The following is a 16780-nucleotide window of genomic DNA, read 5'->3' on the forward strand; positions in this document are numbered from 1 at the left end:
ATTTTTTAAACTTTATTAAAAAAAACCTAAACCATAATTCACCACTATAGACACTTTTTGACAAAAATGAAAAATTACGACTTTGTTTAACCCAATGAGAAGTGTTCTAATATAGACAATGGGTTGTGTCTCATATTATTTGTAATATTTTTATTATTCATTATTTTCACTTGACTCGCATGAATAATTTTGTTCGAAGAACATTTATATGCAGTTGTACTTCGCAGCACTTCACTTGCAATTTGCAATTTCTAGTTCATAAGTTATTTTACAAATAACCCAACCTAAAGAAAGGAAACAACAAAAAGAAATAAATAATAATAATAATTTTGGATTTATATAGTGCCTCAAGTTGTCACAACCTTGAGGCACTTAACAACAACAGAGAAGAAAATAAACCAAAAAACAAATGTACAGCAAGTTATTTTCCATATCTTTATGGGTTTAGTTAATAATGTTTCAGAGTTGGCATGATATACACTTTAAGTTTATGTTGGCCTGGGAATACATTTTAGGAAGTTGTTTAATAAACTAGTCATCGAACTTGTTGCCCAAGTACTTTAATTTAAAGTTTAAATTCCAAGCATGTAGATTTAATAAAAGCAAGCAAATGATGATGGCAATTTAGTAATCTAATTTGTATTTGATTTTAATGCTTGAATGGTAATTTCACATCCAATTAAATTAATTGAAATTAAATAATTTGATGACTCCTAATGATAACAGTGTGTTGCAGTTTCCTTCAAATTTTTAATACTGTAGTGATTTAAAGAAGGGTTCCCAAATTATAGTGTTTTTTTTTAATTGATTAAATGACATTTTGTGATTAGAACATTATTATTATTTTATCTTAAAATTTAATAATTTAGGTAATAATTCATTTCACAAGGAATTTTGTATCTGATATTGAAATAATGTAATTTAATAAGAATTAGGTTTGAAACTGTTTACATCAAAAAATAACAAACTGTTATCATTAAATATTTCATAAATTTATGAAACAAATACATTTTTATTAATAGATAAAATGTGAATATTTAAGGTTTAAATTTTACAAATATTTTCAACTTCTTTTTGATAATCAACGTCTATTTAATGTAAATTGTATTAGTATGTCATATTATACTTTTTGTGTCGCCCGAAAAAAGGTGGTTTCTTCTAACCAAATTCTGTTTTGTTTGATGATTGTTTAATTAACATGTTGTTTTAGTTCTTTGTTATTGTATCTTTTGCTGACCATTGGCTGGGAGGGAGGAAGAGAACAGGGGAAAGGAAATGAGAACAGATGCTTGTTACTGATATCAAGATGTTCTCAACTGATAGCATTAAAATCACAACTTAAAATACTGTCACTTGTGTGACTCATCAAAGAATCAAATAAATTGTATTCAAAATTAATGTGGAGTGCATTTCAAAGTGGCAATTTCGGCAAGTTTTCTTTCAAAAGTGTCTGTATATTGGAATTTTTCAAAAGATTTCTTAATATATTATTATTTTTTACGTACTACTGTATTAAAAAATTTTGGATATTGTTTATTAAAATGTTTTTATTTATATTATTTGTGATTATCAAAGAGATTTTGTTAATTTGTATTCAGGAAGCTGGGCCGGATCCAGTGAGCTCATGGCTGAAATTTTAAAAATATATTAAATGTTACCGTAGGATTTCGCGTATTTAATTAATTTGCTGCAGCATTTTAAATATATTAAATATATTATTATTAAATCGATAAAAGTTATATATTTTTTTTTGTCATTCCAGTTTATTGTTGGTTTTTGTCATTTTCTATTTTCACTGTATTTTGCCTTCTTTTATTTGATGAATAAAAGATTTTTGTATTGTATTGTAACTGTCTCTTATACACATCTAGATGTGTATAAGAGACAGTATATGTATAAAGGCTTTACTAAGTGTTCATAAATACATTAATGTAAATGTATGATGATAAATTTCTGTGAGTTTTGTAGTGTTTTTTTTTTCACAGAATTACAAATGTTATTTCATGGTCACTAATAACTGATTTTAATATGACTTCCTGATAACATTTTAAAATAATGTAATTTGACATTTACTCTACATCCCAATGGGACAAACACAACAGAATATCCTGGCAACTAATATTATTTCTAGCAGTGAATAACTATAGGTGGTAGCCTTTGTCACATTTCTATTACTTCAAGTTCATATTCATTTCTTTTTATTCCACATTGTAAAATTCTTTGTTTAATTTACATTTCTACAACTGTATTACATTGCTTTTTTAAAATTGAGTTATAATTTATTTTAAATTTTTGACTTTGGGGAAGTGATTAACATATTTACACCGAAGGGTCCCAGCTTACACACAAGAATACAGTGTTTTGTTGCAACAGTAAAGCCTTTTTTTGTATTATACCTCATAAATATTATTTAAGTAATAACATTTCATTGGTCAATTCTACCCAGATAGAAGTGTGGTGGTTTCTACGACAGTACTTCCCTGCGCATGCCATATTTACGCTTATGTGGTAAAAAAAAATTACCCAAAATCATGTAAACTGTATGCAAACTGCGTAATTTTACACTCACAGATCACAATGGCTAATGCAGACATATGGTTTGCTGTTTAGTATTAATGAGGTATTCTGTACTAGTAAAAGAAATACCCACATTATTGGATGATTGGAACTACCTCCCTCTGCTTTGGGTCTTCCAATACTGCAGGAAGAAGAATTCACTGCTTTACCGAAATAAAATCATGTGTGCCACAACGTTATTTCAAAATAGAATAAATCTCTAATTAGCACTGCAGCAGTTATTAAAGAACGGTGCTTAGAGAAATATTTGTTTGGTGCGGTGTTTCTTTGAATGCTGTTCACAATTAAAATTTTTTTTTTTTTTTATAAAATTTTATTAAAAGGTAAAAATCATTTGAGTGAATGATAATAAAATTATAATTGTTTTTACAGCTGCTCGTAACCATGTGAACAGGATGTGTTTAGCAGCTGATGTGCCATTGGTCGAGAGCGGAACTGCAGGTTACTTGGGCCAGGTTACGGTTATCAAAAAAGTTAGTTACATTGGGCGCCAAAGAAATCACGTCTGTTTTTGATTTAATTAATTATCTCGTTTAATACATCTATGTTCCAATTAATTCAATTAATCATAGTCTGGTTAACTTTGATTTGGTGTGTCATTTTTTTCCCATAAGGCTTAGCTTGGGATCAAAACGGAAGTTATGAATCTAGAGTAAGATACGTTCCAGAAATATTCATACAGTAAATAATTAAATCAGTTTTTGTTTGTGAATGAGTGACGGTTATGATACTTGATCCTATGTCTTTACAGCTTAGGCTGTGATAAATAATATTCCCAATGATACTGTATTATTAGACTAATTTTATATAATTAAGTTAGTTGCTAATACTAGTTTTCAAGTATATGGTATAAACAGTGTTTAGAACAGAGATCTTAGACACTGTTCTGGAAAAGCTCCTGAATGTTACATTAAAACAACAAATTGCTTATTTAAGATGATCAAGTAATTGTCAACCTCCTCTGAGACAGATAGAACAAAGTATATTTTTCTCCAGTTTTCACATCTTTTTCTCCTACTCACTTGTTAATTCAAATAATATGTAACAAATTATGCATCTTTTATGGAGAGGAAACTAGTTCTTATTTTAATTATTTTAATATAAATAAATATCCTGTAACCTATTAAGAATTCAAATTTAATTTTATTGTTTCCTAATAATGTTCTTTTTTATCATCTTCTAATTATTAATTTAAATTAGAGGTTTTATTGCGATGATTTTGTAACTTTTTTTTTCTGTCATTCCAGTTTGTTGTTGGTTTTTGTCATTTTCTATTTTCACTGTATTTTGCCTTCTTTTATTTGATGAATAAAAGATTTTTGTATTGTATTGTAATTGTTGGATGTGAAAATGTATTTTTTTTTAAACTTTTTTTTAAAAATTTTACAGAAATAATGTTGATATTTTGTAATTAATGATGGGACTAGTACTTCAGTTTACAGCATAAAAAAAAACATTAAAGGTTTTATTTAGAATGTGATAGTGATGTTGTCATTCCCTAGACAGTAACAGAGTGCTATGAATGTCATCCTAAGCCTGTCCAGAAGACCTTCCCAGGTTGCACCATCAGGAACACGCCTTCCGAACCTGTTCACTGCATAGTGTGGGCCAAACATCTGTTTAAGTATGTTGAAATTTACTTTCACAAGAACCATTACAAATCTATGAATAACTTATGATAATGAAACTTTGAATATTATTTTTTTTATGTGAAAATGAAATTAATACTAAAAGGAAATTTTGAAATACATTTTGTATTCTATTTTTATCTAGGTTTATGTCCGTTTACTTACTTTAATTTGTAATTTGTTAAATTTTCCACTATTTGTTTTTGTGTTTGTGAATAACTGATATTATGTTTATTCATATGCATTAGTTTGTATAACCATTAGCATATTAAAAGAAGTGATAATTTGAAAAAAAAAAACAAAAAACAGTAATTAATAACTTGATTGACATCTTGCAGCCAGTTATTTGGGGAAGAAGATCCAGACCAAGATGTCTCCCCAGATACCGCTGACCCGGAAGCAGCAGGGGATGCTGGGAAGGCTGCACTGGAGGGAAAGTCCAATGATAGTAATTCAGTCGGTGGCATTGCCAGGGTGTCTACAAGAGCATGGGCAGAATCAACGGATTACAACTCTGAAAAACTTTTCCGAAAGGTACGATACTTTTATCAGGCCTGGAAAATCTTGTTCTTGTGTTTCTTCTATTGGTTTCATTTGTACTCGAGCTTTTTCATGATACAGTAGAAGTCTCTCGAAAGTAAGAAATTAAGAGGTCCCATTTTGACCCAAGAAAATCAAAATGATGTAAACAATCAGGAATTAATGTGATTTCTATATTTCCATAAAGTTTCTGTCCCTTCTAAGAATAGTGATTGACCTAATTGGCAGTAGATCCTTGATCTCTCCAAATAAGATAAAATGTACATATGAACGAGTTTAATAATAATAATGTGTTTTTTCCATTAATAGCTTTTTCATGATGATATAAAGTATTTACTATCTATGGACAAACTTTGGAAGAAGAGGAAGCCACCAACACCATTGAACTGGGACCAATTGCCCCCAGAAGGTGTGTGTCAAAATATGATCATACACAATTCACTAAAAGAATTTAGAAGGTTTTTTCCACCATATATTAGAACAACATTTTATCAACAAACACATGACCTTTAAAAAAAATAAATGATTGAATTTCTTACTTCACCATAAACATATTTTGGCAAAGAGCAAACTAAATTCAGCAAAAAAAAATATGAATGTATAAAATCAGCTTTTTGTCTATTTGTATGTTAGAACGACATTCCATCAACAGACACATATATGGTAACACCCGTACCAAACAGAAATAAATGTTTTCAATTAATTTTTTTACTTCACCATAAACGTATTTCTGCTAATGTGTTTGGAAGTAAATTAATAATATCAATGGAAATAAATACAAACATGTGTACATGTAAGAGAGTAAATCAATATGTGCTGACAATGTGTGAAGCATTTATACAAGATTAGAAGCAGACATTCTGACATTTGATTTCTTTTTGATAAATTTGTTTCATATTTGCTCTACTAAAAATAAGCCCTGGTATTACATGGAGGAAGTTCCAAGTTCCTGTTGATTTCTTTCTTAACTTTATTAGGAAAGTAATTTAAATTAAGATGACAGATAAGTGGTTGAAATTTGAGGATATTAATAATACAAATGAAAGCCCAATTTAAAATTTTGTTTTGGTGGGGGAATGGTTCGTGTGTGTTTAGGCACAGGAGTGGTTTATTGGGGATAGGACAATATTGATAGAATATAGTTTAAAATGTAAACACTTCCTTAAAATAAACACATTTTAAAGAAACCTTGAAATTCAAAAACTAAATATGGTAACAAACTTAATTTCTGACTGACAAGATAATACCTTTTCATTTAGAGTACAGTATTTGATTTATATGTGTAAATTTTATCCGTAACCCTTGACCCACAGATATAGTCTGTATGTTAATTCTCTATTCCATGGTTGACATAAACTATAGTAAAGTTGAATATTCATGCCTTAAAATATATAATATTCATACGTATAATTTGTATGTTTCAGAACCTAGTAGCACAACTAACTCCAATGGTGCCATTAAGGACCAACGAGTGTGGGATGTAAGGGAATGTGTGGATAAATTTACAGACAGTCTTGCCAACCTCAAGCAGCAGTACAAAGATCAAGGAGAGCTGACGTGGGATAAGGTATGTCAAAGGGCATTAATATAAATCAGCTTTATTTTATATGGTTGATACGGTTGAGTGCCTGTCCTCTAAATCCAGGTTATAAGTTCATATCCTGTGGCGGATTGCTATAAAACAGTCTTAACTGGTAGTCTTAACTCCTTGAATAAAGCCGGCTTTGTCATTTAGACGGCCAAGACCATTGCTATAAAGGTCTTCCCTAAGACTGCTTTGAGTATTGAAACGCAAACAAGCACTCCCTAGTAACTTAAGATTGGGAGCGACGTCATGCGTGCTCGACGCACGCAAATGTATCAAAATGAATGTAAATAAATGTAGACCTATTTTTACAGACACTGAGAAGCGTGCGGAATATTCGTCGTTCAGTTCTCAGACTTTGACGATCTAGGCCAAGGTCTTGCCATTGCATTGTTGAATTAATCAGCAGAACGCCATGATGAAAATTATTTAAGACCGTTTTAAGCCTCCTCCGAGTGGGCTTTAAAATTTAAGACGGCTAACTGGTTAGACCGCGGTATAGCAATGGTCTATAATCATAGACCAGTTGTGATGTCACGATTATAGCCGGCTAACCGTTAAGACCGTCTAAAGACCGCTTATAGCAATCTGCCCCTGCAAATGGCAGGCAGGATGTTATTTTCTGTATTAGAGCTCTATTTTTTATGGTTGAAATTGTTGAGTGCCTCCCCTTCAATTCTAAAGTTGTATCCTGCAAATGGCACGCTGTTATGTTTCTATACAAATTTCCCTTAGTGCTTATAAAAGTTTGGGGGTTTCGGTGCAATGTTTATTCAAGAGAGACACTTATTCAAGAGCCGGGCTTGCTACAAGGCTTGCAAGTTATTGAAGTTTTAGATTTTTATATCTCTTTTGTATTATTTATTTTATATTTAGTTGCATGAACCTGAATTACACTGAATATGTTTTGTTAATGTCCAAGAATAATGTGTGTGAATTATTCCATAATGTGTATGTTTATTCCCCAGGATAATCCCGCTGCCATGGATTTTGTAACGGCTGCTGCTAACATCCGATGTCAGATTTTTGGAATAGCTAGGAAGAGTCGGTTCAAAATCAAATGTAAGTTTTAATCATGTATGAAAAAAAATAATGTTTAATAATGTATGAAAAGAAATAATGTTAAAACTTACAAAATGTAAATTTAAATTGTATAATTATATTATTTATTCTACATCAACTTAGTCTCAGTATTTAAATAGTTTAGCATGTTGTTATGAGACAATTTTCAAGTGAAAAGTTCTTAAATTTGTCCATATATAGACATGATGATGTCATCACAACCATGAATATGCAAATCGCAAGTACTTGCTACATTAAACTTGATAATGTACACAGAGCCTTAAAAACTTTATTTTATTTTAGTGTGTACGATATCATATTTTTAATAATAATAATGATGGCTTCCATTATATGTATGATAATGATTTATAATTTATTTGTTTCAGCAATGGCTGGTAATATTATACCTGCGATTGCTACAACGAATGCCGTCATTGCTGGTATTATGGTAATGGAAGCACTCAAGATACTCTCAGGGCATTTAGACAAATGTAAAACGGTAGGTGACCGCCACCGACAAGGTTATGCATTCACCAATTGTCTGCCTGTCTGTCTATAAGCAGGATTAGGATTGCGCAATAACTAATGAATGAACTAATCATCCTAAAATTTTGTGAACTGTTAAATATAGCTCTAAGGAAAAAGTGATTAAATTTTTGAATGAAAAGGTCAAAGGGGAAAGGTCAAGCTTACAGAATTCAATAAAATCTTTAAAACTTGCCGTACCTCTCAAACATAAATGGAAATACTTGAATCGCCTATCTCACGCATTATCCCCCGCATGTATTATTTTGTATTCAGGGAAAGGGGAAAAAATATGCACCTGTTAGGTGTTGCTTGCTTCACTTTTTTATATATTTGTTAATTTGGTTATAATAAACGTATATCTATAGTGGAAAGATGTGTTAGTATTCTTTTCTAAGAGTTTTTGTTACTTAAAGTAATTGTGTTTTTACAGGTGTACTTAAATAAGATACCCAATGCCAGGAAGAAGTTCCTAGTGCCATGTAATATTGAGAAACCAAATCCAAAGTGCTATGTTTGCTCCTCTAAACCTGAGGTAAGTCAGTAGCCTGCTTCTGGGAGATATGTGCCTATGTTTTCATAATTGGGGTTGTCGGAGTGCTGGTGTAAACAGAGCAATGGTGCTCAGTGAGGTTTCTGCTCTGGTGGTGATGGTTGGTAGTAGTAATGGTTATGGCTGATAGTTATAGTGATGGTGTTGATGGTATTCGTGAGGCTGGTGGTGGTGGTTTGTATCTGTGGTTGATGTGGTGATGGTTGGTAATATAGTTGTGGTGGTGATGGTTGTTGATAGTAGTGATGGTGGTGGTTATGGTTAGAAGTTGTGATAGTTATGGTTGATAGTTGTAGTAATGGTGGCGGTGGTTATGGTTGGTAGTAGTTATGGTGGTGATGGTTGGTAGTGATGGTGGTGGTTGATAGTTGTGATGGTGAGGGTGATGGTTGATTGTTGTGGTGTTAATAGTGATGGTTGGTAGTAGTTGTGGAAATTGATAGTAATGGTTGTAGAAGCCGGTGTTGATGGTAGTAATGTGGTAGTGGAAATCTATGTGAACAGATACTGGTTTAAAAATGATTATTTTTCTGTTTATAATTACAGGTCACAGTTCAACTAAACTGTGCAACATTTACAATTAAGATGTTTGAAGAAAAGGTATTGTACAATTATTAGTTGTCATTTATAAATTAGGTGGAAAGTGGGGTGTAATAAAAACATAAAATGCAAGAGGATACATCTTAACAAAATTAGAAAAATATTTATAGCATACAAGTTTATAACTTAGTTTGTAACATTATAACAAGTACGATTGTTGCTTAATTGTTTTAAAATGTTTTTTTTTTTTATATTGGCATGATTCTTGGATTCAATGTTTTTTGTTTGCAATATTTCATGATTGTTGTTTCAGTGGTTTTTCCAATGTCAAATTTTCATGAAAGAAGCTGCTGTAAAAATATAAACATCATCATAATTGATGTCATAATAATTATTGCTATAATTTACATTTATAAGTGATCAACATAATCATGTTTTTTTTTTTGCTAGGTTCTGAAGTCTTACCTTGGAATGGTGGCTCCAGATGTTGAAGTTGAAGATGGAAAGGGAACCATCTTGATATCCAGTGAAGAGGGAGAGACAGAGGGTAAGGTCATTGAACTCTATGCTTGTTTTCTTCTGCCAATACATGAAAATGCTTAAAGAAGTTTTATAACCTAAACAGATTTAAAAAATTAGAAGGTATTTTAATTATAGATGTTTGAGTTATACCACGTAAATTGTTCTGAAAACAATTGTTGTCGTGTGTCTCAGTGTTTTAATTAAGTTGCTTCAGTTACCAGTAGGAGAATAATTTCCAATTACAAGTAATTGTCACATCAATGATAATGATGAAGGTAATGATGGTGTATGGTGCAAATGACAGTTATGACGACAAGAAAGATGATGAAGGCCGCAGAGCCGCCAATGACAATAGTGATAACGATAAGAAAGATCGATGAAGATGGTTAATAAGGTGGAGAGTCTGATGAGAGTGAAGTTGAAGAATATTGTGGATTATGGTGAATAATGGGTGATGACCATTATGACAATAATGAGAGACCTCGCTTCCTTCAAAGAAAAATAATGAAAATGGTATCATTATTAATATTACAAGCAATACACAGAAAGAAATTGTGGATATATATAATTTATTATTTTTTTTTTCTTATTTTGCAGACAACAATGATAAGTTTTTGAGTGATTTTTCCATTAAGCACTCCAGCAGACTAAAGGCAGATGATTTCCTACAGAACTACACACTTGTTATAAATATTGAACAATGGTTAGTACCATTTATATTCATTTTTGTAAGTAAATTAAATAAAATCATAATATTAAGCTTCCTTCTCCTGGGCTGATAAAGTGCACCATCTTTTGGAGGAGACGTTTCAGCCGTTGGTCCTATGTGCAATATGGCCCATGTTCCTGTTAAAGAATGCAGTACACTTTTCAGAAAAAAAAGTAGGGGATTGTCTCCCAGTTTACTATCCATTCACCTCCAAAAAAAACCCACTGGAAGTAAGTCTTCTTCAGACTTTTGTGAGTTTTTTTTGGCATTTGCACCAAATACATCCAATTCAATGAACCAATATCTTTATATTTTCCACCCTCTCCTCAAAATCTGTCCACAGCTTGCTAAACAATATATTAAGAAAGTTTTGCCTGAATAAAATCTTTTTTACTTAATATTTATTTACAAGAATATTCTTGTAATTTATTTTACATAGACTTGATATTTCTTTTTGTGTTGCTATACAGTATATATAATATTGCTATACAGTATATATAATATTTATAAACTACTCTGTGTTTTTATTCTTCCAGTGACTCCTTTGAGGAGGAAGTAGACTTTAAGGTCGTAGGTGAAAAACCTAGGCCCATCAGTGAGAAAGAAAGTGTTAGCAGTAGTGTAGATGAGAAAGGAGAAGGAAGCTCTCAGTCCAGTGGTAATAAAACTTCACATCCTGAGCCAAGCATGATAGTGGGTAAGCAGATTTTCTATTAGTCACAAATATATAGAATTAACAGCATGCAGTGTAGGGGTTCTCTTTTTATGCCTCTCCCATTTTCAATGTCTGTGGTGGTGAAATGAGATACTAAACAGACCCTTTTACTGCAAATCAATTTAGAAATACAACAAAGTAGTTATACAGATGTAGGCTAGTGTTTCGTGCTTAATTTTTTTGGGTTGTTATCAGGGGTTCAACCAGAAAAACGGAATAGGCCGTCCAAAAAGGAAGCCAGTGTGCTTGGCACTGAGCCGATGGGCGGGCCACGCCCATCTTTGGGAATCCCCACTGAATATTGGTACGAAAACAATGTACATTCAATCAATAAATGTTTTTATCAATATGATTTAGCTTTAGTTTAATGTAACATTCGATAGATTTGAAGAATATAAAGAATTTGCTAATGGTAGACCAGGCCCAATTAGGCTAGGCCGAACTGTTTAGGCCAAGCCCTCCAAGCTGTCACAGTAAAAGTGGCCGTCCTAAATAATTGTAAGCCGTCCAAAAGACGGCTGGACGGCTCGCTGGCTAAGCCTATGGTTGTCATAGACAGATATAACCGTGCAAGCTAATATGTGCAGTACTACACCTCTCAGACGGAAGGAAATTTAGCATGGTGGTTAAGATGGTTGCCTTCCAATCCCAACGTCCTGGTTTCAAGTACTGTGACAGCACCTGATTTTTTTTCTCTCAACTAAAAAATATTTCCACTACCTACGCCTTGAAATGAGACTTGGTTTATGAAGCATCTTATTATTATTTTATTTTCATTATTTGAGATGGCCCCTGAATATCACCTAAGCTGGAAGGGTCATCCTCTATAAATATAGTGTTAAAAGATTGCTTTCATTGGTTAATCTAACCAAGTCTCATGAATATTAATAATCCTAATTTTCATTTCACTGGCCAACTTCATACTTTTACATAGCTTACTATTTGTGTTAAATAAAGTAATGGAACAATGTTTTGAATTTTTTCTTTCAGATGATGAGGATGACATTATGGTGATTGATGTTGACCAAGAGGCGCAGCCTAGTGTTTCCAAGAAGAGGAAGCACTCCGATGACATTGATGTAATCGCATCTAAGAAATCAAAAGTGACCTCACAGACAAGTAATGGTGACGATGATACGCTAATCATTGACCCTTAATACCACTCACCTGAGGCATTGTTTCTTGTACAAATCCTGTTGTATTTTGAACAAAATATTTTATACTCTCTGAATGGAGATTACTGTACTTCAGTAAGCACAATGCTCAAAGTTACGCCTCAGTGCACATGGTTTTCCTGCCGTTGTGATGAATATAAAGCATTTATCAATCCGATTCCTCAGAACTACACTCCATGTTTTATTTTTTTACCTTGCACACACTTTTTTACCTTGCACACACTTTTTTTTTATTGTCAATAAATTTCCCTCTTTACTTTTATCGTATGATCAGGGAGGTATGAAAATAGGAGAGAGCTCGAAATGATAATCTAAAAACCATCTGTCCATTAGTCCTTATAAGGCAAGGAGAGCGAAGATGTTGTTGTCTTTGAACAAGCTTGGCATGTTTGCTTAAGATCGACAGAACCCATAATCACCGCCATCTTAGCAGCCCTCTATACTATTGGGCTTGTTTAATGCATAGTATTACAGTAGTAAGATAAAACACCAATATCAAGTTGCACAGTAAACGAGTATTTTATTGTGCAACAATCATATTCTAAAAGAGCGCCAAATTTTGAGACGACTCCAACAAGGTCATCCTTTGTACAGGCTTCCAGAGCATCATCAAAAGAGATGGAAGTAGGAAGTCAATACTGGATATTCATATACTTCTGGGTTTCTATTTTGCGTTTTTCAGGAAAATTGAGATTATTCAGGTGGATATTTTCTGCATGATTGTAAAGTAATATACAATTAGATAACATTAATGTTAACAATATTGTTCTATCTTTAAACATATGGTTTGAAATTATATATAATCTGTCCATCAGCAACTTCTGTTAAGGCCCCTCATGTTGGTTGCCTGGGCAATTTAGTGCAGGGAGGACAGGGTTTGTAAAGAATATTATATACATGTAGGTAAATTTAGGAAAAACTCCGAATGCCTTGCAATTATGTAAAAAATTAAAATCCAATTCGGCTTTGTTCAAATGAAGAGTAATCTTTTCATATTTTCTTAATAAAGAAACTGGTAATCTTCTTGAAATGAAATCCTTGATAATAGAACCAAATGTTGTGTTATTTTTAAAATGCATTGTATTTTTTGTCAACTTACGTCCATTTGTCTTCAGATAATCAGTGCTCTTCCCTTGGTTTTCCCTGCCGGGGTATTTTTTACATGACACACAGCAGGCGAGTGGAGTGAAAAGCGCTGTGGGGTTAATTCACCCTGTTGCGGCCGCCAGTAGAGTGGTGTTTCTTTGTAAGCTACAAGATAAATCATACATTATAGCCTGCATGAAAAAAAAGTTTGTTTTACATATTAACAAGTTTGTATAGCTACATCCCTGATGTATAGTATGTACTACATTACTGTATTGCGATTGTTGTTTTGAATTTATTTCAAGCACATGTTAGAGTTGTGGCTCCAATCCAATGAAATTCCAGCCCAGGCTTAGCCCAATTTAGCGTATCGGGAGCGTAAATAATTATATAGGAATTTCAAACAACCCCGATTTTACGTATGAATGATATTTAAGAATGCCTCTTGAACCATCCTGTATGTTTTCACTGTATTTTTGTGTACTGATAACATATCTTTTTAATAATAGGGGAGTATTGAATATTCGTTCTTAAGTGAATTTGACATGAGATTGATACTGTAAGTAACCACTTAGGTTAGATGTTTTGAGCTCTCTCCTCTTATTTTTATACATCTCTGGTCTGACCGTAGATCTGATTAGGTAGCACCAACTCAAGACAGGCGGATACTAAGTAGCCTGTACCTTGAGTAGAGGTTCTGAAAGTGACTTAAAGTGAAGTAATATACAATAAAACATTTTGATGTCCATGTCGAGGGTGCTTGCTGGTAAGCCACTTATATTTTTTCTACCTCACTTGATCCCATCTAAGTTCATTTTTTTCCCATCACTCAAGTATAAAATCACATTCGCAGCTTCCTTAAGAAGCTCTGACTACATTATGTATTATATAAAATCTTACAAAGGGAATAGTATATATTGGTGAAGTTATGAGAACACGTTTAGTAAATGAATGAAGGTGATGTTTGTTAGCATTTGGGGCAATGCACATGCGCCACTGAAAAATTTCGGTAGCAGTGGTGGTGCAGCAGGGAGGGGTGTGGCTTAAGTTTTCTATGAGACAAGCCAAGATATCTGTCACGATTTGAGCATAATAAGGTGGAAAAATCCTCAATTTAGGCCATAAATTTTGCCAAAAAGGCTCAGAGCAACTTTAAATGGCCCATAATTACCCAGATTTGTCTAGGCTTTAGGAGCTGGGAAGGGGGGGGGGGTGTGTGTGTGTGTGTTACTCTCTGGGTTCCCAACAGGGCTTTGCCCGGAAGTCAGCCTGTCTGGGTGTTTTTAGCAGGAAAACTCATCTGGGTGTTTGAGGAGGACTTTTGCCGAAAGTCCTCTTCCACCCAGATGAATTTTCCTGGTGTATTGGGAAATTGTCCTGATAATTCATCTCAGACTTCATAAAAACCATGAGTTTGAAATTGACTTAATGAAGTGCTATCACTGTGGGTGCTGTTAATACTAATGAATAAAATGATGATTATTATTATTATTATTTTTATTATTATAAGCTAAATGATTGGACAAACATTTTTGAAAAATTAAACATAATACTGTAATTGGCGATATCTAAGTAATACAAAAACTAATGAAGGTTGTTTTGTTTGGCATTTAATGTTTTAGGCATTTTGTTAGGGGTGTATTTGTCAGTGGTAGTCGTTTGGGGGTTGGCTTCTTGCCAGGGCGAAGGTGTATTCCGAGTTTATTTGTCAATGGTATATTTTTTTCATTGATAACTTGTTACATTTTGTATTGTACTTGTCAATTTTCATTATATTGTGAATGCTTTTTTAATAAAATTAGACACAATATTTGTCTTGATAAATAAGAAAAAAATGGTACTACTGTTATGTTTTTATATATGTTCGTTAAAACCAAATATGTCATTACTGTACAACTGAAAAATGAAATGGTGACGAAGTTTCTTTGCGTCCATGCCACTTTTGTATCCATTTTTTAATACAAGGATTTGTCGCCATTTACTACCTAGTTATACCAATAAATCAATGAATAAATCGCTTGTTCAATATTGTTTCTATTTTCAAATAAAAACCAATAGTTTAAATATACAAAGTAAACTTATTTAATTAGGCATACTGTACTGATAAAGTGGTCTGGCGGCCAGTAAAGTAAATGATCATACTAGGGCGCTCGCCCCAATTCATTATCAATGCATTACTGTCATTACCTACCTATGTACTGTATTTATTTTTCTTTTTTATTATTATGGCATACAATTAAGAACAGTTCATAACATATTATAAAGTAATCTTCAATAGAAACTATGAACCAAGAGTCCTTTTATGTACTCGAGCCTTGTTGCCAACGCATTAAGTTCTACAGAAAATACGCTCTTCAACTTTATTCCTTATTTAGACTTCCACATGACCACCAAAATTGTTTCATCACTTGATCATAGGCGTATATCCCGGGGGATGGGGGGATATATCCCCCCAATATTTGACAAGGGGGGGATGGTCCATTGTATCATCCCCCCCCCCAATATTTTGACTATGTATGGGATAAAATGGAGCTTTACACACTTCAAAAGACTGTCACAGAAATAATTTGCACTGTCTTATGCACTTACAAAGATGAAAATTAGCATAATGTAGGGCTACTAATGTTGATAACAAAATTACTTTATCTGGTACCAATCTAAGCTCTTCTTTCCTAAGATGTTAGATGTGCTTGCAAAGAGAGCCACATTTCACACTGAAGAGTGTGTACGACATCAGTTATATTATGTCAATTCCAAGGTTATATCGGTTGATGAGAAATTTATTGATTAGGCCTATAATAGTAAATTGCATCAATTTATTTTGCAAAAACAAGGTTTCCAGCTTCAGAGCGGGTCACATCCCCTGTCCGCACAAGGGCACACATTGGCGCTAACACCAGGCGCGTAACAGGGGTCTTGGGTCAGAGTGGGTATTTATTAATTTTATTTTTTATTTCAACCATCTTTAAAGAGGGAAACCCTTCTAGTTTAGCCCAGTAGGATAACTGATATTCAGGGGCCCTCTTTAATAAAATTAAAGAACAGTACAAACAACATCATTACAACATAATAATAATAAATATAAGCATTTTCATCATGGTTTTATTTATTACAAACATATTCTTTCACCATCTATACATATTGAGGCTCTTCTTTTAGGTGAAAATGATCTATCTCAAATCTTGAGTTTTGGACTATTATGTGTTTAAATAACTTAAAAGGATAAAACTAAAAAAGCCCTAAAAAATGCGCGGAAAATATTTTTGTGTTTTTAATTCTAATTTCGTCGGAATTAATGAAAACTCCCTAAAATGTGCAATTTATAGAGGAAATTGGCCTACCGTAACAAGAAATGCGCGCAAAGAATTTGAGAATTTTAGGCACTTTCAGAAGATGCATTTATCTTATCTTATTTATAATATAGGACACACACGTGTGTTTGAAACTAAATATAAGCATTTTCATCATGGTTTTATTTATTACAAACATATTCTTTCACCATCTATACACACTGAGGCCCTACTTTTAGGTTAAAATGATCTATCTTAAATTTGTCTTTCTTG

The 16780-nt window shown here is 32.8% G+C and overlaps 1 protein-coding gene across 2 annotated transcripts in view; it reads left to right on the forward strand.

Annotated features, from left to right (window-relative positions):
- The window catches only part of LOC117104804 (SUMO-activating enzyme subunit 2-like), a 20004-nt gene extending 4952 nt beyond the window's left edge, over window positions 1–15052 (forward strand). For both annotated transcript variants that reach the window (XM_033245652.1, XM_033245653.1), the window contains exons 6-18: window positions 2950–3050; window positions 4080–4201; window positions 4544–4739; window positions 5055–5154; window positions 6170–6312; window positions 7299–7392; window positions 7779–7891; window positions 8351–8452; window positions 9017–9070; window positions 9461–9557; window positions 10130–10235; window positions 10778–10938; window positions 11947–15052. In XM_033245652.1, the coding sequence (XP_033101543.1) occupies window positions 2950–3050; window positions 4080–4201; window positions 4544–4739; window positions 5055–5154; window positions 6170–6312; window positions 7299–7392; window positions 7779–7891; window positions 8351–8452; window positions 9017–9070; window positions 9461–9557; window positions 10130–10235; window positions 10778–10938; window positions 11947–12113 (1556 nt within the window). In that variant the 3' untranslated portion in view covers window positions 12114–15052. The remainder of the gene's footprint in view (window positions 1–2949; window positions 3051–4079; window positions 4202–4543; window positions 4740–5054; window positions 5155–6169; window positions 6313–7298; window positions 7393–7778; window positions 7892–8350; window positions 8453–9016; window positions 9071–9460; window positions 9558–10129; window positions 10236–10777; window positions 10939–11946) is intronic.
- Window positions 15053–16780: the final 1728 nt, after the last annotated feature.

Source organism: Anneissia japonica, unplaced genomic scaffold (genome assembly GCF_011630105.1).
Source record: "Anneissia japonica isolate Jap-2015-1 unplaced genomic scaffold, ASM1163010v1 scaffold2834_len698180_cov181, whole genome shotgun sequence".
Taxonomy (NCBI): Eukaryota; Metazoa; Echinodermata; class Crinoidea; order Comatulida; family Comatulidae; genus Anneissia; species Anneissia japonica.